The sequence below is a fragment of the Staurois parvus genome, unplaced genomic scaffold (genome assembly GCF_062004578.1).
Source record: "Staurois parvus isolate SC_StPar_1 unplaced genomic scaffold, SC_StPar_1.0 ptg000235l, whole genome shotgun sequence".
Classification (NCBI taxonomy): domain Eukaryota; kingdom Metazoa; phylum Chordata; class Amphibia; order Anura; family Ranidae; genus Staurois; species Staurois parvus.
Window position 1 is genome coordinate 5,024,529 of NW_028318031.1, and position 25,472 is coordinate 5,050,000.

The window sequence follows — 25,472 nt, forward strand, 5'->3', positions numbered from 1 at the left end:
GCAAAACTTTTGCATTGGGCTGCATGAAAGTGCATTATAGTAGAAATCCCATTTATTCCTATATGGCTGGTTCACATTTATGTACTCTACCTTAATGTGAAAGGGTCAGAAAAACTGCACTAAGAGGGCAAACACATCTGCACACACCATGCATGCTGCATCTTTTAGTAAATCAACCCCATTAGGTACATTGAAACATCCATTAAAATAATCCCTCCACTGGCTTCCCATTGCCCAAGAAATAAAACTTAAAAAATTAACAATAACATACTAAGCCATTAACAATTCTGCCTCCAGCTACATCACCAATCATGTCTCCAAATATCACTCAATTTGTCCTATCTGCTCCTCTTAAGACCCCTTGCTCTCTAGCTCCCTTGTCGCCTCCTCCCATGCTTGTCTGCAGGACTTCTCCAGAGACTTTCCCATACTCTAGAACTCCCTATCACATCTGTCCGGCTATCTCCTACTCTGTCCACTTTTAGGCAATCCCTGAAAACTCCCTCCCTATTAGATTGTAAGCTCCCAGGAGCAGGGCCCTCCTAACCCTCTTGTATTAAATTGTATTGTTGCAGTATTGCCTCCCTTTATATTGTAAAACACTGCACAAACTGTTGGCACTATATCAATCCTGTATAATAATAATAACAAGTTAGAAAAGAATATATTTGATGGGTAACTACACTTTTGTGGGAAAAAATCATTGCCACTAAAAAAAATAATACAAACTATATTGTAATATAACATTACTAAATAGTAACGTTCCTTTTCAGTTTTCAGCTCTGTAATTTTCCGTAAATGCAATGTAATATGGCAACCTGGAGGTATACAGAAAGTCCCCCAGAATTGTAATTTGTTGTTTGTGTGATTGGCTCACCGATTTTTCCAGAAGTCTGCACTAACATACAGTACAAGTCATCCTCTTAAACAAGCATTTCAGTTTTGTTGAGATACTCTTCAAGGGTTAATAACTTCTAAAGGGACTCAGACCCTGCCACTTTCCTCATTACAACCCTACAAGCAGCTGATTGATGATTATTAAGTCACTTCCATTAACATTTACACATGGACACAGCAAACAAACAGCTATTTCCTCAGAATAACAATCTGCGACAAAGTTTGTTAAAATCCTTGCTATGTACATAGATCACCCAGAGGGAATTTATTTTCTCAACAAAAGTGGAGTTACTCTAAGTACTATCAAAGTACTATCAATACCAATCAATCTTAGCAAATTCATGACTTTTTTGTATAGTGAAAATGAAAATTTAAAAAAGTAATTCTTACATATGCACTGATTTGTGTTGCTTGGGTTTTTAGAGTACCCATCTTGACAGGAGCATGAGTATGAACCAATTGTGTTGGAGCAGATCTGGTCGCATGGATTTTGGTTACATTCATTGACATCTGTAAGACATGATCGTTTTGAATTGAATACTATAATACACGAATTACATTTACTACATATAAGCAAACTATTCTGGACAATTCCTCTACAGCCAAGACAATTTGATCTAGAAAAGGAGGTGAACATTTGTAGAAATTCAGTCAGGTATTCCAGTAGCTATGCTTAAAGTGTCACTAAACCCACATCATAAAAAACTATCAATAAATGCTGTATTACATGCTGTTCATACTCACTCAGTCACTATGGGATTCATTTTCTATATTCTGCAGAAAACCTGGTTGATCCTGCTGTTCTCTATTTCCCCCTTCTGTCCATGTCCCCAATGCAACTGGAGATTTTGCAGAGCAGTGTTGGCAGCCAATGCACATGCTCAGTTTTCAGTGAGTTTCTATGCTGAGCATTTCCTCGTATACACAGTGAAAAATGACAGCCCACTCCCTCCCTCTTCCTCCTCCATGCCTTTTACCAGCTAAACACAATAGGGGTGGGATATTACATCTTCATTAATGGAGGCTTTGCCTCCCTGTTATTTTAAGACACAGGCTGGAGGTGAGTGACAGGGCCTGTGACTGGCAGACATCTGCTCACACCATGTTATTGCCAAATAATAAAGATTTCATTTTAAATATATATTTGTATGATGATCTAAAACAGATTAATAATATTATTTATTTTCACTCTGTATCCCAAAGGCTGTTTTTTAAACATCTGACCGTCTGACCGGTAGCAGAGGACTAGAAGCTTTTCCTTGCAGACAGGCTGCAAAAGAGCTGGATCATGCGACAGCTGTATATCGATTAGGAAAAAAAGTACTTGGATTTTTTTTTTTTTATTAAAATAATTACAGTGCCATCATCCACATACAGAAAGAGAAGGGATAATGTATTGTAAATTAAACAGTGTGTGTTTAAGGTCACTTTAACTCATAAAATGGTTCAAGCAAATCTCATCTATTCTTCATAAATAAAAAAAACAATTAAAACACAAAGACAGAACATAATAAGGAGAAAAATAAAAAAATAAACAACAATGAAAATTACCATAAACAATGATAAAAATCTGCTTCCCACAAACAGGGCTGTAAAAAGCACTGTTTTGCTTTGCCTGCATGTAATATATAGCCAAGCAAAAACATGTCTTGTTAAAAATAATGAGTAATATGTTTATGTTATACAACTTACCAGTGCACATCCTGTCAGACTGTAATGCGTCTGCTACAAAGCCGTTATTACAACCGCACACAGGGTTTGAAGTTCCAGGCCTGATGTAGCAATAACCATTGGCACATAGTAGATTGCAAGCAATAATTGCTATTTAAAAGAAGCGTTAGAAAACATTAGGACAATTAACTGTATAGTGTGTAGCAAAATAAAAATTGTCTATACAGATTGAAAAGTTTTCAGAAAATGTAGTTTTTTTATTACATTGGTTGCAAAGCTAAATACAGTCTATTGACTTATGGAATAAGCCATTTTAGCTATTATAAAGTCTAACAGAGGCTAAAATGAATTCTAGAATTATTAACTGGAAATCAGTTAATATTGCTGAACTTGAACTAGCCACAGGATGAGGCACTCCTGGCCTTATGATAAGTTGAAAATCAAGGGTCATTCACACCACTGGCATTGCGCTTTGTTGGTCTGTGCAGCTCCAATTACAAGACAAACTGCCTTCATTCCACTTGTCCCAGTTCACACTAACAGGCTGTTTAATATAAGCTGGTCAAAAACGGAACATACTGCATGTACATTACACTATGCTGCTAAGTGCATTAGGTGAAATAAATATATTTTGGCTCCTGCCCTGAAAGAAAACAAAACACTAAAGCAATGTTCTAAAACATGCATATCAACACACATCAAGTACATTTCAAGTGTGGAAAATACAATGCAAGGGGTGTGAACAAGACAGGACTGGGACAAAGGGGGGGGGGGCCTGGGCACTACGGCTTCATGTGAGGTGAGGGAGCATTGCAAGGAGAGTTCCTGAAAGCTGAAAGGAGTGGTGACAACCACAGCACTACTTCTATCAGCTTAGCACAAGAAGAGGCAAGCTAAATCTGAAGAGGAGGAGAGAGCTAAGAGGAGGTGCGGGCTGTGCTCTCTCTCCCCTCTAGCTCCTCCCTCCTGCTACTACAGCGCTTTTGGATCAGGTCTGTCAGATTGGAACTGTGAAGGGCTTGCTTACCCACCCCAGTCCCCTTCCAGCAAACAATGTGGGTAGGAGGTGGGTAAACAAACCCTATAAAGTCCTGATCTGAAGGGGAGCAATGTTGCAAAGAGGTCACATTTATGCTTATGCTTAGGCGATAAGCATACAGATTTGTGCTCAATTTATTGGGAGGGAGGAGGGGATTTTTGCTGAAACACATTGCTCATACATCTTAGGGGATGTATGGCAGTTTGGCATGTTTCCCCTTGGTGCAAGATGACCTTGTCCTGGCAATGCTTAAAGAGAAACTGTTACCCAATTTAAATGTTTAAAACATATGCACTGCATAAAAGCAGACATTACTGGATGCATGTTTTACCAGAAATCCCTTTCCTCCTTGAAACCAGCAAGGTATTCTCTAAGGCAGGAATTATACTTTTAAATTTCAAATGGCTGACAGGTTCAATTAATGCTACCATTTTAGATGTATTATAACAAATAGAAATGGCTGTTTTTTTTTACAAAGAAAGAGAAATTGAAGGGTCACTAAACTTTGATCCATAGTTCTGCTGAAGACCTGCTCATGTCATCACGCACGGATAACACCGGTGCTGACTACCACTGCCTGTCTCCACTTTGTTAAAAATATGAAAAAATATTAGCCACATTCCAGAACTTAGCACCTCTTCTTGTGCTTATTTCAACACGTATTTCACCACCACTGGTTTGCTTACAAGGATGGGGGTGAGCAAGCCAACAGTGGTGAAACAGGTCATGGAAAGTTGGTTTTTGGATAGAAACCTGATTGTACGCAGACTTATGTAACAATCAATAAACACAAGAAGAGGAGGTAAGTTCTGGCGTGCATCTAATATTTTTTGGCACTAAACTCTAGTTTAAGTAGAAATTCTAGTAAGGTATGTATTCTTTACTCAAGAAAGTACCTTCTATTGCACTCAGCCTCCTCTAAATCTCCAAATTATTATTATTTTTTTTTACTGCTGTAATCAGTCTTCCTGTAAGAGGGTGGCTGCGTTTGCTGTCTATGGCCCCCCTGAATGTGAAAACATAGCCACGCTCTCTTGAAATGGATTAGGAACTGTAGACTATGGGATTTGTAGTGTGCATAGAGCAGTTCACATGACCATTAGTGTTCTGCTCATTTCAAACTAAAGGAAGTTAGGAGGAGACGGGGAGGTTTGGGGGCTCACAAAGAACATTTCCAAGAGGGAGAGAGACCCAGTAAGAATTTATGTAATGAAAAACAGATTGCAGGATCATAAGGTAATGGATGTGTATGGATTATTTTTGGAGAATATTCTTTAGTGTCACTATAAAGCTGAACTCTAGGAAAACCATTAAATACACAAATGAAATACAATAAAGGGAGCTGTGTTGCCTGCTAAGGGATTTTTCATTCTGTCCAACTGGTTCAGAGATGTACACAACCATACAGGGTAGAAAAGAGAGAGAGAGAGAGAGAGAGAGACAGAGAGAGAGACAGCAAGAGAGAGAGAGGGAGAGAGAGAGAGAGACTCATTAATTTCCCTCTCTCATTCTTTCTTTCTGCTTTCTCACATGGGCATTAAAGCACAACTGATTAGTTCCGTATGCTATCCCTCTCCCTCATTGAGCTTTGTTGGAAAGAGAATTGCAAAAGGTGGATACCAAGTCAAATTCAAGTACTTACACTAGTTGCATTAAAATCCATTAAATAAAATAGTACTAATACAGGATTTCATTTTTGTGTCTTTATATCAGCCTGGAATTCATCTTTAAAGTTTTAAAGTGTTTTATCTTCATGCATTCCATGTACAGCAGCCCCCAGACTCCCTAATACCTACCTAAGCCCCATCACGATCCAGTAATGTGCATGAGAGCCTCAGCTCTCCGGGGACTCTCCCTCCTCATTGGCTGAGACAGCAGTGGGAACCACTGGCTCCTGCTGCTGTCAATCACAGCCAGTGAGCCAATAAAGAGAGAGGTGGCAGGGGTGGGGCCAAGCCAAGGCTCTGTGTGTGAATAGACACACAGAGCAGTGGCTTGGGAGCAAGGAGCCTGCTTGGGTGCCCCATAGCAAGCTGCTTGGTATGGGGGCACTCAGCAGGGGGGAGGGACCAGGTGTGTCATCAGGGGAGTTGATAATAGGAGGACTGGGGCTGCTCTGTGCAAAACAACTGCACAGAGCAGGTAAGTAAAACATGTTTGTTTTTAATTGCTTTTGATATCACTTTAATGTTAAAACTGCTGTATGTTTCAAGTCATATTAAAATGCAACATGCTCACCTTGCGTTGTTATGGCCAGAGTTGTGGAATTTATCCAGGATGATGTAGATGTTAAAGGCCAAGAAGCTGTAGTTATACTTGTGTATTTAGTGCCTAAAGTAGAAATTGGTCCATTGGAAGTTGTCATAGGTGTGTATGTTGTCACAGTAGTATTTATAATCCCCACAGAGGTTACCACAGTTGTGTATCGAGGGGTTGTAGTACTAGTGGTTAATATGGTTGAAGTAGGTTTAATAGTGCTGGTAGTGGGTGTAGTGGTAGCTTCTGTGGTGTGTGTGGAGACTATAGTGGTAGGACTGAGTGTACTGGTGATCTGAGTTGTTGTAGAACTGACAACCTGTGGAGTACTCTGTTTAGTTGTACTAAAGGTTTCAGGGGTTGTTGTCTTTTCAGTTGTAGCTTGGGCTGAACTCGGCACAGAAGTGGTACTGGTAATGATGCCAGTTGTGCTAGTTTGAGATTGTGTGCCGGTGAGAGTAACAATTGCAGATGGTGTTCCAGGTGTGCTGGATTCAAGCTCAGATTTAGTTGTTCTTTCTTCAGAAGTACTGGTTTCAGGAGTTTGACTTGTAACTGCAATAGTAGACCTAGCACTAGTTAGCTGAGGCCCAGCGCTAGCACTGGTCTCCTCTGTGATAATAGCCCCTTTACTGGTAGACGGTGTAGTAGTGCTTGCTTCTGTGGTGTGTGTGGGGATGATTGTGGTAGGGCTGAGTGTAATGGTGATCTGAGTTGTTGTAGAACTGGCAACCTGTGGAGTACTCTGTTTAGTTGTACTAAAGGTTTCAGGGGTTGTTGTCTTTTCAGTTGTAGCTTGGGCTGAACTCGGCACAGAAGTGGTACTGGTAATGATGCCAGTTGTGCTAGTTTGAGATTGTGTGCCGGTGAGAGTAACAATTGCAGATGGTGTTCCAGGTGTGCTGGATTCAAGCTCAGATTTAGTTGTTCTTTCTTCAGAAGTACTGGTTTCAGGAGTTTGATTTGTAACTGCAATAGTAGACCTAGCACTAGTTAGCTGAGGCCCAGCGCTAGCACTGGTCTCCTCTGTGATAATAGCCCCTTTACTGGTAGAAGGTGTAGTAGTGCTTGCTTCTCTGGTGTGTGTGGGGATGATTGTGGTAGGGCTGAGTGTAATGGTGATCTGAGTTGTTGTAGAACTGACAACCTGTGGAGTACTCTGTTTAGTTGTACTAAAGGTTTCAGGGGTTGTTGTCTTTTCAGTTGTAGCTTGGGCTGAACTCGGCACAGAAGTGGTACTGGTAATGAAGCCAGTTGTGCTAGTTTGAGATTGTGTGCTGGTGAGATTAACAATTGCAGATGGTGTTCCAGGTGTGCTGGATTCAAGCTCAGATTTAGTTGTTCTTTCTTCAGAAGTACTGGCTTCAGGAGTTTGACTTGTAACTGCAATAGTAGACCTAGCACTAGTTAGCTGAGGCCCAGTGCTAACACTGGTCTCCTCTGTGAAAATAGCCTCTTTACTGGTAGAAGGTGTAGTGCTTGCATCTGTGGTCTGTGTGGGGATGATTGTGGTAGAGCTGAGTGTACTGGTGATTTGAGCTGTAGAACTGACAACCTGTGGAGTGCTCTGTTTAGTTGTACTAAAGTTTTCAGGGGTTGCTGCCTTTTCAGTTGTAGCTTGGGCTGAACTGGGCACAGAAGTAGTACTGGTAATGATGCCAGTTGTGCTAATTTCAGATTGTGTGCTGGTGAGAGTAACAATTGCAGATGGTGTTCCAGGTGTGCTGGATTCAAGCTCAGATTTAGTTGTTCTTTCTTCAGAAGTACTGATTTCAGGAGTTTGACTTGTAACTGCAATAGTAGACCTAGCACTAGTTAGCTGAGGCCCAGTGCTAACACTGGTCTCCTCTGTGATAATAGCCCCTTTACTGGTAGAAGGTGTACTGGTTGCTTCTGTGGTGAGTGTGGGGATGATTGTGGTAGGGCTGAGTGTACTGGTGATTTGAGTTGTTGTAGAACTGACAACCTGTGGAGTACTCTGTTTAGTTGCACTAAAGTTTTCAGGGGTTGTTGCCTTTTCAGTTGTAGCTTGGGCTGAACTCCGCACAGAAGTGGTACTGGTAATGATGCCAGTTGTGCTAGTTTGAGATTGTGTGCCGGTGAGAGTAACAATTGCAGATGGTGTTTCAGGTGTGCTGGATTCAAGCTCAGATTTAGTTGTTCTTTCTTCAGAAGTACTGGTTTCAGGAGTTTGACTTGTAACTGCAATAGTAGACCTCGCACTAGTTAGCTGAGGCCCAGCGCTAGCACTGGTCTCCTCTGTGATAATAGCCCCTTTACTGGTAGAAGGCGTAGTGGTTGCTTCTGTGGTGAGTGTGGGGATGATTGTGGTAGGGCTGAGTGTACTGGTGATTTGAGCAGTAGAACTGGCAACCTGTGGAGTGCTCTGTTTAGTTGTACTAAAGTTTTCAGGGGTTGTTGCCTTTTCAGTTGTAGCTTGGGCTGAACTCGGCACAAAAGTGGTACTGGTAATGATGCCAGCTGTGCTAGTTTGAAATTGTGTGCTGGTGAGAGTAACAATTGCAGATGGTGTTCCAGGTGTGCTGGATTCAAGCTCAGATTTAGTTGTTCTTTCTTCAGAAGTACTGGTTTCAGGAGTTTGACTTGTAACTGCAATAGTAGACCTAGCACTAGTTAGCTGAGGCCCAGCGCTAGCACTGGTCTCCTCTGTGATAATAGCCCCTTTACTGGTAGAAGGTGTAGTGGTTGCTTCTGTGGTGTGTGTGGGGATGATTGTGGTAGGGCTGAGTGTACTGGTGATTTGAGTTGTTGTAGAACTGGCAACCTGTGGAGTACTCTGTTTAGTTGTACTAAAGTTTTCAGGGGTTGTTGCCTTTTCAGTTGTAGCTTGGGCTGAACTCAGCACAGAAGTGGTACTGGTAATGATGCCAGTTATGCTAGTTTGAGATTGTGTGCTGGTGAGAGTAACAACTGCAGATGGTGTTCCAGGTGTGCTGGATTCAAGCTCAGATTTAGTTGTTCTTTCTTCAGAAGTACTGGTTTCAGGAGTTTGACTTGTAACTGCAATAGTAGACCTAGCACTAGTTAGCTGAGGCCCAGCACTAACACTGGTCTCCTCTGTGATAATAGCCCCTTTACTGGTAGAAGGTGTAGTGGTTGCTTCTGTGGTGTGTGTGGGGATGATTGTGGTAGGGCTGAGTGTACTGGTGATCTGAGTTGTTGTAGAACTGGCAACCTGTTGAGTACTCTGTTTAGTTGTACTTAAGGTTTCAGGGATTATCTCTATAGTTGTAGTCTCCCCTGTGATAATAGCCTCTGTAGTCCATTTTCCAGTGGTGAAACCTTCAGGCTGAGTAGTAGGATTTATCATGCCAGTGGTCCACTCGGGTTTTTGTGATGTTGTTACTGCTGTAGTTTTTACTTCACCACTGCTGGTGTTGATGTTAGCATTTGTGGTGATACCAGCTGATGTAGGCCTTTCGTCAGAGGTACTGAGTTCATGTGGTATGCTGGTACTTCTAAAAGATTCTGTTCTTTCTTCTGTCGTCCTTTGTTCTGGTCCAGATGTAGCAGGGATGTTGCCAGAGGTTATACTTCCTGTGGTACTTGATTCTAGTGGTATATTTGTGCTTGGACTATTTGTAGGAATGACAGATGTAGATCTTTCTTCATGTGTGGTTAGTTCAAAGGCACTAGTAGTAGTCTCATTAGTTGTAGTTTTTAATTCTGTTGCCCCAATACTTGAATGTGAACTTTCAAATGCAGTGGTACTAGCCACTGAAATTTCCCTTGTAGAGATTATTTCTGATATGGCACTGCTAGTGCCATCCCTTGTAGACATTACTTCAGATGTACTTAGGTCTACAGGTACAGTAGTGATAACATCAGGACTGCTTCTCACAGTATTTGTTGTGCTTATCTCAGGAAGGAAACTGGAGGATGTACCATCAGTAGGTCCTCTGTCAGTTGGGCTTACATCTAGTATTGTGCTAGAAATTATATCAGGGGTACTTCTTTCTCTAGTTGTGCTTGGTTCAGGATTAACAGATGTACTTTGCTCAACTGCATTGGTAGTGATGGCACCGAATGTGCTTTGTTCAGTGGTCTGGTATGTCTCAGCAACTGATGTGTCTATAGGAGTTTTTGGTGTACCTTCAGATGTAGCTAGTTCATTTGCAATACTGGAAGTTACATCAGATAGGTCACCTGTTGTAGATGGTTTCTCTACTGTGCTGAAAGATTTGTCGGTTGTATCAACAGATACAGTTGGTTGATTGGCTGAACTGGCAGTAACAGATGGGTAATCATTTGTGGCAGTTAAGTCAGATGTGTCACTGGTTGTGGTTGATACTCCTGCAGTAGGGGTAGATATGTCAGATATATCACCAGATGTCTTCCCTACTGTGCTGCTACTTACATCAGATATGTGACTAACTGTAGAAATGATTTGTGATATGCTGGTGGTTATGTTAATTGTGTCACTAGTTGTAGCTGGCTCTTCTGTTCTGGTTCCTACAGATGTTTCCGGCATTGTCATTGCCTCTGATGTGCTAGTATGTGCACTAGATGTGCCATCAGTTGTAACTGGTACTTCTGTTGCACTGGATGTATCATCAGCTGTGGTTAGTTCTGCTGTGCTGGTAGTTATGTAAGATCTCTCAATTGTGGTCAACTCTGCTGGGCTGGTACTTGTATCTGATATGTTGCCACTGGTTGCAGTTTCTTCATCCGCTGCGATGGTGGTTGCGCTAACTGTAGTTATTGCATTTTGTGTACTTTCAGCAGTTGGACTTTCACTACTGATATAATTATTTGTTGATGTATCAACTATTATGGTCGTTTCTGGATCTATTGTGGAGGCATATCCTGAACCATATGTAGTGTCTGTTTGTACAGTAGTAGGATCTAAAAAAAAAAAAGTGAGAATAAGTTAATACTTATACTTTCAGTATTGTTATACTGTTAATATCATTACTGGTCAAGGTATCTCCAGATAAAAATTCTGAATTAATAGATGTGGAGGTGTAAGGTTGGTGAATTCTGCTAGTGAGGATAAGTACACAGTAACATTATTACACTGATTTATAAATTGGATCTGGCTATGTAATTTCAGGAAGAAATAATAATCTAGGGAAGCACATTTTTAGCCACCAAAAGCCTGTCAGAAGATTCTGTGCACTTATTTAAGACTCAATATCCACCTTTGCCTGTGGGTTTGCTATTAATCAGGGCTAGGCAGCCTTTGAGAGGTGGAGATCTACCTGAACGACATGAAAAAGAATAAAGTTCACCGGGGTTCAGCGCCTTTTACAAACAAAATCAACTAGCAAGGCCTAAGTAAATAGCAAGGAAAATGCAGAAAAATATAATAAAACAAATGTCACTGTAAAAATACAAACTTAGCCTACCTTAAAAATGGACAGTGTCAGTCGGTAGGGCAGTGGACGGTGTCAGTAGGGCAGAGGTTGGTGTCAGTCAGTAGAGCAGTGGATTGTGTCAGTAGAGCAGTGGACAGTGTCAGTAGGGCAGAGGTTGGTGTTAGTAGGGCAGAGGTTGGTGTTAGTAGGGCAGTGGTTTTGTCAGTCAGTAGAGCAGTGGATGGAGTCAGTCAGCAGGGCAATGGATGGTGTCATTAGGGCAGAGGTTCGTGTCAGTCAGTAGAGCAGTGGATTGTGTCAGCAGAGCAGTGGACAGTGTCAGTAGGGCAGAGGTTGGTGCCAGTAGGGCAGTGGTTTTTGTCAGTCAGTAGAGCAATGGATGGTGTCAGTCAGCAGGGCAGTGGATGGTGTGAGTAGGGCAGAGGTTCGTGTCAGTCAGTAGAGCAGTGGATTGTGTCAGTAGAGCAGTGGACAATGTCACTAGGGCAGAGGTTGGTGTCAGTAGGGCAGTGGATGGAGTCAGTAGTTTTTATTTTTTACATTTTTATTTTTTAATATTTTTCACAATTTCTTTCGGAGCCCTGTTGAAAGGGGAACATTTGGGGGAGGGGCCAGGCAGCAGAAAAAAAGGAGTAACAAGGATAGGAGGGGCAGTGGGGGAGGCATTAACTAGAACCGATTCCCTGGATTTTCCTCCTGCAGCAGCTGCACGTTGGTGGGAGGGCGAGTAGGAGATGCTATCTTTCAGCTGCTCCAGGTGGACAATAAGTGGGATCGTTGGAAGGTACGTATTTTAAAAATCTGAACTCCCAGCAAGTGGCTGGAGATTCAGATTTTTCTGCCCCCCAGCTGCCCTGGTGCCCTAAGGCGGCTGTCTAAGCAGCCATATGCTGGGCGCCAGCATAAGGCTGCTTAGGCAGCTACCTTAGGGCATGGAGGGGGAGCAGAAAAATCATCGATCTTCAGCCACTTGCTGGGAGTTTATATTTTTAAAATATGTGCCTTGCATTGATCCCACCCAGTAGTGTCCTCCGCCTCCCTTTCTCCCATAGCAGTGACCTCGGACCACCTTTCCCCCTCCAAGCAATGTCCTCTGCCCCCCTTTCTCCCATAGCAGTGACCTCTAGCCCCCTCCCTTCCCCCAGCAATGTCCTCTTCCCCCCTTTCCCCTATAGCAGTGACCTCTGGCCCCCTTCCTCCCTCCAAGCTATGTCCTCTGCCCTCCTTTCCCCCATAGCAGTGAACTCTGGCCCACTTCCCACCCCCAAGAATGTCCTCTGCCCCCTTTTCCCCCATAACAGTGACCTCTAGCCCCCCCCCCCTCCCAGCAATGTCCTCCTCAATTTTCTCCCAGCCTCCTCCGCCACTGTCATTCTCTATGCACAGAGGAGAGTGGAGGATAGCACGGCTCAGGACAGATGGCAGGAGGAGGAGCTGGCCAAAGGAACTTTTCATATTAACCGACCGACCTAGCAACCAATCACCTGCGGGCTAATATGAAGTTTATTTGGCCAGCTCCTCCTCCCGCCCCCCCATCCTGAGCCATGCTGTCCTCCAGTCTCCGCTGTGCACAGAGAATGTCAGCAGCAGCGGAGGAGGCGGGGGGAAAGGGGGGAGAGGGAACTGTTTGCGGTCTACCTGTCACCTGTCCGCGGTCGACAAGTAGACCGCGATCGATGGGTTGCCAACCCCCGCTATAAATAGATTTGTAACACTTCTATCTGTTAAAGTGTTCAATATTGACCTAAAAGACAACAAAATCACTGATTTTACACTTCTGAGTAAATATTAAATAGATGTTTTTAATGCCAAAAGTCTGGTACACACAATGAGAATATCCGACGAATAATTGCCTGTTTTTTTTTTTCTTTGCATTTTAGTCACATATCGAACATGAAGAGGTTACTAAAGTTATGAAAATTCTTGTAGGACAGAATACAACGTTGAAAGTGATGTAATGTATTGTGATGTAGTCTTTCTTTTCTGAGCATGCGTGGTCTGCTCTTCTGTACTAATTAAATAAAAATCGTATGATCTGGTATTGTACAAAAAATGTTTTCATGTTTGTCCCTTCTAATAATTTTGGATGAAAGCTGTGAACTAACAATCAGATTATTGTACGATTGCACATCATTGGATGATAACCTGTACATAAATGAATTTTCAAGCTCACCCAGGAGATGTCACTATTGTTTTTGGCAATGCACATACTTATACTTAGTTTATGTCCATAAGGACATCAATGCACATAGAAGAAATAGACACTGTGCAGAGGATTAGCTGAAGACCATACATTTTATGACACAGCTTGACTTCTGAACATTGAACGTATGCAAAACTGCAAAGTTGCTGGTCAAAATTAGCAACAAAGTTAACCTGACAATGCTAACTCTCATATCTGAATAATTTGGCATATAAGGCTTTTATTTAGTAAACCAATTTAATTTAAAAAAAAAACTGCAGTTTTTTTTATTGTAGGCTGAGAAGAAGACAACATTGTAAAAAAAAAGTCATTTTTAAAAATCGCTGTTAAATGAATTTATTAAACAAATGCATTCTTTTTAAACGTTTTATGCTTTTACAATACGGAACAGTGAATTACGCCTCTTGCCTGTCTTATGTCACAGAAGATGACAGTGATCACATGACTGGAACCTCTTTTAATGATTTCTGATAGTGGGGACCTGAGCTGTCAGTGACAGCTGAGCCTGGCAGCTGGCAGCCATACACAGTTTTGGCTGCTAGCTGTCAAAGAGGATATAGATTACATTCCCTCAAAATGGGACATCATGCAGAAGACAGTGGGGCTTATTTACTAAAGCTGGTTCACTCAGAATCTCGAGCACTTCTGCATAGAAACCAATCAGCTTACAAGTTTTTTTTGCTAAAGCCTAATTGAACAAAGTGAGGTTAGAAACTGATTGGCTACCACGTACAGGTGAATGAGATTCTTTGGGTTGCCACCTCATCCCTTTAAACCCAAACACATATTAATGCCACAGCTTCCGTGGCTGAATAAGGTGGTAATTAAACTTACCTAGTGCCTTATCTGCATTAAATTAGGTTCAGAACCTGTGTAATTAATATGTGTTCTGTTTTAAAGGGATGAGGTGGCAACCCTAGATTCCAAGTGAACAAACTTTAGTAAATCCCCCCCAGTGGGCAGGAAACAGGTCACTTTCTTCAGCTATTAGTCATTTATTAGTCATTTTTCATCTATTACTTCACTGTAGCCCCCTCTTGCTATCATTTCAGAATGTTTTTCCCACTATGGCCCTTTAATATATACCTTTATGTATACAAATGTATCTTTATTCTTGAACTCCATGCTTTTTATTTCCTTTCAAATCTGTATGTTTTCTTCATTTTTTTCATTTACATCTATGCTTTTTTTCCCAACCATTTTAAACGTGAATATATTTTTCCTTTCCAATATGTTAGTCAGTTTGACCCTTGCTGATCATAGGATTTTGTATCCAAAATGGATTGTTTTAACACATTTTTTAAATTCTAGAAACAATAATGACAATGATACACTATAATGGAAATATTACTATGATCTATTTATTTATTTCAGGTACTTTTATAGCGCCATCAATTTACGCAGCGCTTTACAAATATATTGTACATTCACATCAGTCCCTAACCCTCAAGGGGCGTATAATCTAAGGTCCCTAACTGCATTCATACATACTAGGGACAATTTAGACAGGAGCCAATTAACCTAGCTGCATGTCTTTGGAGTGTGGGTGGAAACCGGAGTACCTGGAGGAAACCCACGCAGGCACAGGAAGAACATGTAAACTCCTGGCAGGAGGTGCCGTGGTTGGGATTTGAACCAATGACCCTAGTACTGCCAGGCAGAAGTGCTAACCATTTAGCCACTGTGCTGCCCATTAAATGGTAACTGAATTTAAAATTTGCTTGCTTCTGGTTTCTCATCTAGTAGCTATTCATTTTGTAAATTATCTCTTGTACTGATAGAGCAGAATGAGTCATTAGTTTGTCACTGAACATGAAGAAAAGATAATAACCTTGCTCATGACCTCTGAAAGTACATTTCACATAGCACTTATTTTTGTTTGTCTTTCTCATGAATCAGTGTACTTCAAGATATACTGGTTTGGGCTGTGCTTGTTCCCATGGTGGGTATCGAGGAAAGTTAAACAAACTTCACTCCTAGTTCCTGAATGGAGGTGTAATCAGCTAAAAGAAAGGGTCTATCTCATAATATGTCACACTAAAGTCTAATACAGATAGGTAGGTAGGCAGATATATAGACAGATATAGATATTTAAAAATTACTATTGCTATCCTGGATCTTAAATTATGAGTTTCAAACTCTCAATTTTGTTATTCAAATCCACTTATAGCTTCCTGTGCTGTTTTAGATTAAAATGCATGCATTCTATTAAAGCGTATGTTATGGGTTTTTAGATAGGGTGGGTTACTGTCCAAGTGAATGGTGAAGCAAGCAGGAATCACTCCAAAGTGACTGGAAATACCCTAATAGACAACTGTTATCAGAACAGCTTTACCCCTTGGGAAGATTTCCATTCACTTTCTCTTCCTATGACAGCTTAATCATTTTGGATTTGCTATCAAATTTTGTACTGGTGACAAAAAGCACCAGAGCCAAAAGAGATGGTGAATATTCCAAGCATAGACACCTACAATCCTACACTATATGAAATACACTTTACGTTTGTCTTACGGTTCCCAGTTGTACATACATGAAATGAAAAATGGGATTCTGTATAATTTAGAAAGTACATTTAATCTTTTGCAATATTTCCAATAATGTTGTATTCTGTTGAACAAATGTAAAAGCACATAATTAGCTAGGGTACTTGCACACTCTTGGTCTCTTCAAAACCAAACACCGAATGAAAAAAGGACTTTCAAAAAATTAGCAGAGTAGTTCAGTTCACAGCTAAATTACAAAGTGGTCTAAAGGAAAAGCAACAGGCTTATGCAATAAAAACAGTTAGAAGCAGGGGCGGACTGACAACTCATGGGGCCCCCGGGCAATAGTGGATCATGGGGCCCCTGTGTCCTTGCCCAAACTCAAAAAAGGCTATGAAAAAGGTACCAGCGGCATCTCATGGGGCCCCCTACTGACCCCAGGCCCTCGAGCAGTGCCCGAGTTTCCAAATGGTCAGTCCGCCCCTGGTTAGAAGAAGCAAACAGCAATGTGCATTACCCATAGCAAGCATTCTGGATCCACTTTGCATTGATCTGGCTTTAGGCCAGGTTCACACTTGTGCCTTTTTGTTAGGCATTTTGTGTTTTGCAGGAACGCAGTGCATGCCATTTATCATGATTTCCTATGGATCATGTTCACATCTATGCATTTTTTCCGGGCACATTTTTTGGTAAGGGACTTCTTTTCCTGCAGCAGTTTGCGTTTTTAGTCCAAAAGACTTCAATGGAGCTGCATATAAAACGCAAGTGCTGTGTTTTTTGTGTGTTTTTGACTCTTTTTTTATGTGTTTTGCTTTTTTAATCTGCCCAGCAACAAGTTGGCCAAGAAAATAAAAATGCATCAAAAACGCATGTGCCAAAATGCAAAATGCACTACAGAAATGGTTCAAACGCAAACTGCATAGGTGTGAACCTAGCGTGACTGTAGTGGAGTTTGAATGGTTGCAATTGATAACATGAGTTCTGCCAATATCTATGGTACCATGATTAAATGGTACTTGGCAAGCATCTTATGTCATAAATAGATTATAAAAATGCTGAGAAACAGTGATTAATTCTGCACAGTACAGTAATGTGAATTTACAGCTAGTAATATAAAGAGCGATATTAATGACTGGGATCTCTGAATTTAGGGGTCTATGGGGATATTGCTGCTATGTGCACCCCAGTGATAGGATATTCACATGCTTCAACTTTCACATGAAGATAAAGCAAAATCAAAACTAAAACTAATCAATAACAAAGAGGAAGCTAAATAAAAGGGTTCAATAAACTTGAACAAAACGTAAGTGAAAAACAGATTGTAGATGAGAAGGCCAAAGTTACCATGTGGCTGCATCAAGCACAGAACTGCCCTGTGACTTCTTATCAATGCACACAATTGCTGCTTGCTTTAAAAATATCGCTGTCACCCTGGAGATTATTACACTGAACTGCAAAGAGGTAAAACGTACCTTTTAATAAACCAATTATAAAACATTCTTAGAAATGTTTAACTTTTAATTTTAAAAAGCATACAAAAATAAGCGTAATGCTAGAAAAGTTCAGGTTTGCCTAATTTGCTTGTATATTTTAACCCCCTCCCTCCCAGTTCTGGTTGCAGAGGGAGCAGGAAGGACTGGCTGATTACGTGACAACTGTGAGTTGCTATAGAGACCTGAAGCTGTCTTTGACAGCTCGGTCACCGTGCTGGGAGCATGCAGCAAACATGCTCTCAGCACAGAAAGCTCTCCTGCCCATGGATGTGGCATGTGGGCATTAAATCCCATCCTCTTTGCTGCCGCACATATGCATTACGTGGGTGGAAAGAGGTTGAAAGAGGGGAAATTGATCACAGTAGTACAGTTAAAGTGCATATAAAGATACATTTTTTTTTATAGCTTGGGAAAGGGTTGAGGACCCCAATCAGGTTTATTATTGTTGTTTATGTCTGCTGAAGGGATTCCCTTTCTGTTTTTGTGTTGGAGGCAACTGTCAATAGGACAGAAAGAGAGCAAAAATCCAAAATTTCAAGTAGCCACCAGAACAAAATCAAAGTGAAATCTTCCAATGGGGAGATTTGTTTCAGCGACAGCTGTTCAAGAGAGGATTTCCCACACTTTGGAGAGATTTGCTTACTGTTGGCTCTATGGGACAGAAAGTAAAAAAAAATATTCTAATAGATGGCAAAAAAAATATGGCTGGGTCTCTGATCTTTACCTACTCTATGCAGAACTAATAAAAAAAAAAGTTCTATAGATATACTTTAATTACTTTGATCTCCTAAAAATGTAACACCCTTATCTGTACTGTACTGGAAAACAAGTACGTAAATCAATATTAACATAGATTAATTAATGTGAAGATACACTCCTGAGAATATCAATGAGGAACTTTCTTGGGACAGTTTTATAACTGGTACACTGAATGTGCTTTTCACCATTTTCCATGCAGTACATTAACCTCTGTGGTGAGTGATGTTTTTACAGCAAGCAGTAACTGTGTGTATTGTCACAAGTCACAGTGCTCTTCTTTGCTGAATGCAGACACATAGTGATTGCAATATCCTCACTTACAATCTGCTTTTGCCGGCATAAATAAAAAAGATGCAAAAAGTGAGGTCCAAATATATATTTTTTTAAATCTCTTCCACATGTTGAAGGAACCTAACTGTGTATAAAGTGTATATAATTTCCATGGTACACCACATGCTACACCTTGTTTGAACAGCAAAGCCACATACTGATTAAGAGATTAAAGTCAACCTTTAAAAACAGCCTGAATTAATTTCCTACATCTGGCACAAGTGTATTTCCTGTATGTTCTTTCTTTATCTATTTCTCAGTCAGAGCTATCTGACCCTAATTAGCATTAAGCTGGTTTTAAATGGACTGATGTATGAGTGGATTTACAAAAAATTTGATGACAATCCTTGATCAGAATGCTTGTTCACAAACAAAATAAAACTTTTTTATTATTATTATTTTATGTTGCCATTGCTTCTGTCCATTTGTATTCTGAACAGTAGCACTGTAATTTTAAAATGGTAGTAAACTCTTCAGTAGAAAAAAAAAACATTCTCCCTGGGATGTAGTGCAGTAATGAACTAGTATTCATTGAATGCTAGCACATTATGAGAGACTTACCTCCAAATGAACCCCTCCAGCTGCCAGGGCTTCCATCTTCACCTGGTCTTCTTTCTGGGTTTGTGGGCTCTGGCGATTTGAATGGCCAAGCCATGATGATGTCACTCCCATACATACACTGGAGCTATGGCAGCAGCACAGAGCTTTAAAGGGATGGCATATGTATGCTGACCCGTCAAAGCACATGTGCCGGGGATGTCACCGGCTGCAGAAACTGTGAAAATCTCCTAAATGGTGCACATTTAGGAGATATTCCTCATACCTATACCTACAGGTAAGCTTTCTTATAAGCTAACCTGTAGGTACAAATGCCCAAGCAGTGTTTACTACCACTTTAATTTAAACCATTACACTTTAATTGTCCTTTTTTCCATTCATTATAATAGCACTTTCTGACGATTATCATATACAGAGAATGGTTTTACAAAAAGTGGAAACATGGTATTTCATTTCTGTTTGTTATAAGAAATAGTTTTGTTACTTTCCTTAATGTTTATCAAATTTTTGTACCATTATTGTACCATTATTGCTGAATCTTCTGAAATCATACATGTCCAGGATAGCCTTCAAGTACACTGTTTCTGTGCAGAAAGTATGGGTGCCCATACACAGGGTGATTACGTAGCAGATTCAGATTCAGTCTGCAGACAGTTAAGTATAAGGTGCGCACAACTCCCATCTGCACTAGATGTCCACACAGAAATGAAGGAGTTTGCCTCATCCTGTACAATGTGTAATTGGGATATATCTTCCTATACTCGATTAAACTCTGGGACCTATGTGTCACCCAACGGTGACAGCTGTGCAAAGGCAGTACTTTATCCCTTCCTTCGCTATCATTATCCCTACACAACAAAGAACATTACCATTAGCATAAAGTGATGGTTAACATCCTTTAGAACATCAGCTACAACCTGATTATAGCCAGAGATGTTTTAAGCCAGCTTGCTATTTACTGTACATTGGAAGCCTTATGGGTACTTGTTCCATTTAAAAACTATTCCAAAGTGAAAAAAAGCTTAATGAACTGCTAGAACATAAAATTAAACATAACATTTCACAACACTTGTGTTATGCCAAAAGTCAAGTACAGGCAACAATATCCAATAATTGCACAAACGTATTGCACATATTATTTACTGTATTCCCTGCTTGCTCAGTTAAGCTGCTATCACAGACTTCGGTGACAAGAATTCTGTTGTGCACTGTTTATTTAAGCTGTATTCACAGACAGACTCTGGAGACACAATAGAAGTTGTACTGCCATGCCCTGGGCTAAGGGTGTGGAAAGGCAAGAAAAGCTGGCCCGTTAGCTTAGTACAAGAAGATGCTATGATATCTAAACACCTGTTAAGAATGTAGATATATGCATTGTAGACAGCACAAAGGGTGATGTTTCACCTAACAAAATATATGTGAAAGTATATAAAAAAATACTATTAATAATAAAAGCCTTAAAGACCAAAAAACAAACCCAGGTGCAATGTGTTTGATTTGTTAACAAAGTACAGACTGTTACATTTGAAAACTCAATAATGTACAAAGAAAATAAGAAAAAAAAAACAGGATCTCCTTTTCTTGCATGTCACTGAATGAATTCAACTTCATCCATTACGTGAACAGTCTCCTCAGTGCTTTTATAAATCACCCACAAGACTGGATTTCTAAAGAACCTCCTAAGGGACTCATTTTAGCCTATTCCTTGTTCACTTTAAACATCTAATCAAATTTCTATGTATTCACAAAACATATTAAAAGTCACTTCTGGGACAACAAAAAATCTGGCCAAACTTCTCCGACAATTTCATAAACAATCTCAATATTCTAAATGTCTTTATGCAGATTCCTCCCATAAATATGAATGCACAGGCAACCCACTCATTCTTGTTTTAAGTTGGACCTAAAAGCACCTTTAAATTGTAGGATTATGTCTGCACATATTCCCCTGATGTTTATGATCAGCTTACACCCAAACAATAGCAGAGCATAGAGGTGTCAGTTAATATCTGCATGGTCAATAGAAATCAACAGCAAATCAGCAAAAAACTTCTAGACCTTTGGATTTTCTAGGTTATGTCTTGTTATGACAAGACTGCTGAAAAAGCGTGCCAACTTGGTCCTCTCCTTGTATATTACTTGAGAAGAAAGCTTAAAGTTTTTAATAGTTTGGGTTAGAAGAGGAAAGAGTGAGAAACTCTGTCAGGTTTTTATTGCTGTCTGTGTTCCAGTTGGGGAGTTTTCTCCTAACTTCTTTTCAGAGAATATTCATCACCAAGTAGAAAATGAGCAAATGGGGCAGCACAGTGGCTAAATAGTTAGCACTTCCACCTGGCAGTACTAGGGTCATTGGTTCAAATCCCAACCATGGCACCACCTGCCTGGAGTTTGCATGTTCTCCCTGTGCCTGTGTGGGTTTCCTCCGGGTACTCTGGTTTCCTCCCACACTCCAAACACATGCTGGTAGGTGAATTGGATCCTGTCTAAATTGGCCCTAGTATGTGTATGTATGAATGTAAGGTAGGGACCTTAGACTGTACACCCCTTGAAGGTTAGGGACTGATGTGAATGTACAATATATATACATATATATGTGTGTGTGTGTGTGTGTGTGTGTGTGTGTGTGTGTGTGTGTGTGTGTGTGTGTAAAGCACTGCATAAACTGACAGCACTATATAAGTGTGATAAATAAATAAATGAACCTAGAGGGGATAGACAGCAAACAAACCCTAACAGAGGCACTCACTCTTTCCCAAATTATTTTGGGCTATATTTTAATTTTAATTGTGTGAGAGAAAAGTAATCAATTCTATAAAAATAGTATAATTAAAAGTTGAGGACAGTATTCAGATGTTTACCATTCTCATTTATCTTAATATCAGTTAGTAATTTTGTCTAAAAACAAAAACACTCAAATGAAGATTAAGGTGAAAAATGTCCTTACCACACACAGCCAGGATACAGCAGATAACATAAATCCACAGGACTTGTTTGCCCATTATGTTCATGTAGCTCTCTTCCTTGTTACCAGAACATAATGCTGAAATAGAGTCCTTCACTTCACGAGAACAGGTGTCTGTCTGCTACTGCCTCTCCCACACTGATTCTCCTTACTTTGTATGAAGGGAGGGGACAGAGGTACTTCATACTGTCCATCCCTTTTCACACCTTACAAATACCCTGTCTGCTAGCTAGCACATTTGCAATTAACCCACCCATTGCTGTGACAAATGATATTAATATGAAAACAATTATAGGAAAATTGAAATTTAAACGTACATACAGTACAAACATGCATTTCTGCTTGATAGCCCCTAAAAACACACTAAATTAAATTTGGTGTGCCATTCTACAATAATTCTCTTTTCATTATTGAAAATCTCTATGATCATCTTGACCTCCTAAGGTCCCAAAACCCCCTGCTTGGCTTATAGATCTAAGAACCTCTTATTGGATTGCTTTCACATCTCGAAGCTGATATTTGCAGACCACTTCTGTCTCCCGAATTATACATCTACCTCTTTAAGAGATAAATTGGAGTTGAAAGATCTATAAATTGTAACCATATAACAATAAAACTGCATACATAAGGCAAAAGTACACATAACTGGTTAATAATATCCACACTTACAATTTGATTCAAGCATTCCGCCACCTAGGCACCAAGTCCAGTATCATCCTATATGTGGGGGAAAAGAGAGGTGCAAGGGGCATAAGAGTATCTGGGGGGGTCAATAACCTATATAAATATATTTTTCAGTACATCCATGTATAGGATGGACCATACAAACCCTCATATTTTATATGCTAGTATTTATCAATAGCAATGGCATGACAGATCTATAAATAAAGAACTATAATAAAACTCTAACATGAACTAAGGTGCTATAATTAAATTATAGGTGTAGGCATCATATGAAGAATAATGACTAGCTCTGCAAACTCTTGCTTTATATGTGCAGTTTTTTGATAATATTCGCAAGCATTTGTAGATCTATCTATGACATCCTAGTTATCTCCTGAAGAAGAAAATATATAATCTAGGAAACACATTGAGATATCAGCATAGGAGTTTTGAAGACAATAGAATTTTCAATTCAATATGCCGTTTTTAAATTATAGATGTGAAAAATTAATTAATTAAATAAATTTTGGGGGTGTTGCTACCATTATAGTAAACCTGTCCATTAACATGGTTTAAATTATATTAATATAGCTCATTTTCAGTTTCTTTTTCCTGCTTCAAACACTGATTTACTGTAAAAGGAATCTCCTTTTATGGCAGTTACAATGCCTCACCACTTTTTTCATATAACAAGTCTGAAAAAAGATCATTTCACTATTTTCACTGAAATTGAGAAACCTTTTCATCTCTTAGCAGTGGTTGGGGTAATAGCTCTTAGATCCTCATATCATCACTCATATTATTATTATTGTCATTCTTTATTTAGAAAGTGCTAAGCATGAAATAATGAAAGGATGCAGGTTAAAGTGGATACAGACGGGGATCAAAATTTGTCTGTTTCAGCAAGGACAGGCTGGATTTTGATCTGTTTGTGGTCCTCCCTTTACGCATTCTACTCTGACTTTTCTGTTATCTGTTCTGTTTTCTGCTTACTCATTTTGAGAGCAAAAACTAAAACTAAACTAAAGACTATGAAAAACTCAGAAGAAAAATTCCATACGAGGCACGATCGTTCTATTTTCGTATAGTGTGTATACAACTTTCGATGCCCGATTCAGACTTTCCAAATGAAAATTTCCAAAGGGGCAACCTTCAAAATGTTTCTTGTCCGCGAACAGAACTAAAGATTTTCATTTATTGTGTACAGTTTTCGTACGAGAAAGATCAGATACAAAAGACTGCACATGATCAGAAACAATAAACAACAAAAAAAAGCCTTTGATGTACGAGAATTTTTGGGCCAGTTAGTATCCACTTCAGTTTCGACCTGCTGTGAAACTGAGGAAAACCAGATCGTCGTTCTTCCGATTTTATTATAGTGTGTACTGGACTTAAGTCTGTAAATCAATAACTGCTGTTTACTTAATAAATATTTATAAATAACATGTACGACACGCATTGCATAAAGATGAAATCATCATTGTATTAAGAAAGTTAACATGGATAGGATCCCTTGTATGAGTATATTTATAGGTAAGCACTCTTATCTCATTTGCATTGGATCAGATGCAAATTAATGTCACCTTGGAACACATCTTGGGCCAAGCAGGAACTATTCAATATTGACATTGAAAATGTTTTATTTTACATGCATTTGTTTTCTTCCTTTCTTGTAATCAGAGCTTCAACAGGCCAGAAGCTTGCATTATATTACATACTGATATAAATATATATTTATATATAAATATTTGTATTATATCTAGTAAACTAGATGTGCAAAGTTCTCTAATCACAGCCAATTAAACCAATAAAACAAGTTTCATAGCACTAACTGATGCAGCATAAAATGGTAAGAAGTGTTCAAAGTTCTACTCAAGGCATGTGTTTGGCTTGTGAGGTGTTTTTCTCAGTTTATGAATATGTAGAGAAAATAGACATAGAAGATAGGGTAGCAATTGTAATTTCTATCAGGAGACATGATGCCACAATTTGGATTTGTAATGCTGGAGACTATTGTGCAGAGCTGGAGATTTGGGTGCAGTTATATTGTCAGTGGGGTTTTTGAGAGATGTAGGATGTGAACAACATGTCAACAGCTGTAAAAAAAAAAAACACCTCTCCAGTGCTCCAAAGAGATCGACACTGGAAAGCAGACAATGGGTAAGAGAGTCAGAAGTGCAACTAGCCTTGGAACAAGGTCTTGGTGGTACAGACCTCCTCTGACTGGGGGATAAAACTGCAAACTGGAAAAAGAAGCACACAGGAGGCGCAAACACCTAGCACATTATCCAAAGTTAATTTAAAGGTATAAAAAAGTGATAACAAACATGGAAGCATAAAAGCCTGTAAAATCACTGATATGACCCAATGTGGTAGCAGAGGTCCCAACTGATATTTAAGTCGGCTTGCTGATGCGTTTCGGAGACGTGTCCCCTTCTTCAGAGCTAAAGCTGAGTTTGTGCCCTAATAAATGTGTGTGTCATAGGAACAGACTATCTCAAGGCTCCTCCCCTCAGCATGGGAGGGGACCAGAGAGGGTAAAAATTATAAAATATAAAATATTTATAAGGTGGGCTTCGTCTGGCCTGGGAGGAGCCTTGAGATAGGAAGAGAGATAAGTGAGAGTGCATGCAAGGCCTGATAATGTCGAGCAATTGGGGACTTCTCAATTCAACCCCCAGCTGTTTATAGTTCAGAGACTACTGGCAAACTTGGAGCTGAATGGACTTTTCCATGCATGATGCAGCTACTGTTAGGAAGGGCAGTTAAAACACATAAAGAGATGACTTGAAAGAATTTCAGCATGTATAATTAGTGAT

General features: G+C 39.9%; 1 protein-coding gene across 1 annotated transcript in view; it reads right to left on the bottom strand.

Moving 5' to 3' along the window:
• LOC149460093 (uncharacterized) overlaps nucleotides 1–25,472 on the bottom strand; it is a 185,672-nt gene that overhangs the window by 110,039 nt on the left and 50,161 nt on the right. The window contains exons 3-5 of the mRNA XM_089680165.1: nucleotides 5,846–10,729; nucleotides 2,590–2,718; nucleotides 1,288–1,407 (exon numbers count right to left, since the gene is read on the bottom strand). Of these exons, the coding sequence (XP_089536291.1) occupies nucleotides 1,288–1,407; nucleotides 2,590–2,718; nucleotides 5,846–10,729 (5,133 nt within the window). The remainder of the gene's footprint in view (nucleotides 1–1,287; nucleotides 1,408–2,589; nucleotides 2,719–5,845; nucleotides 10,730–25,472) is intronic.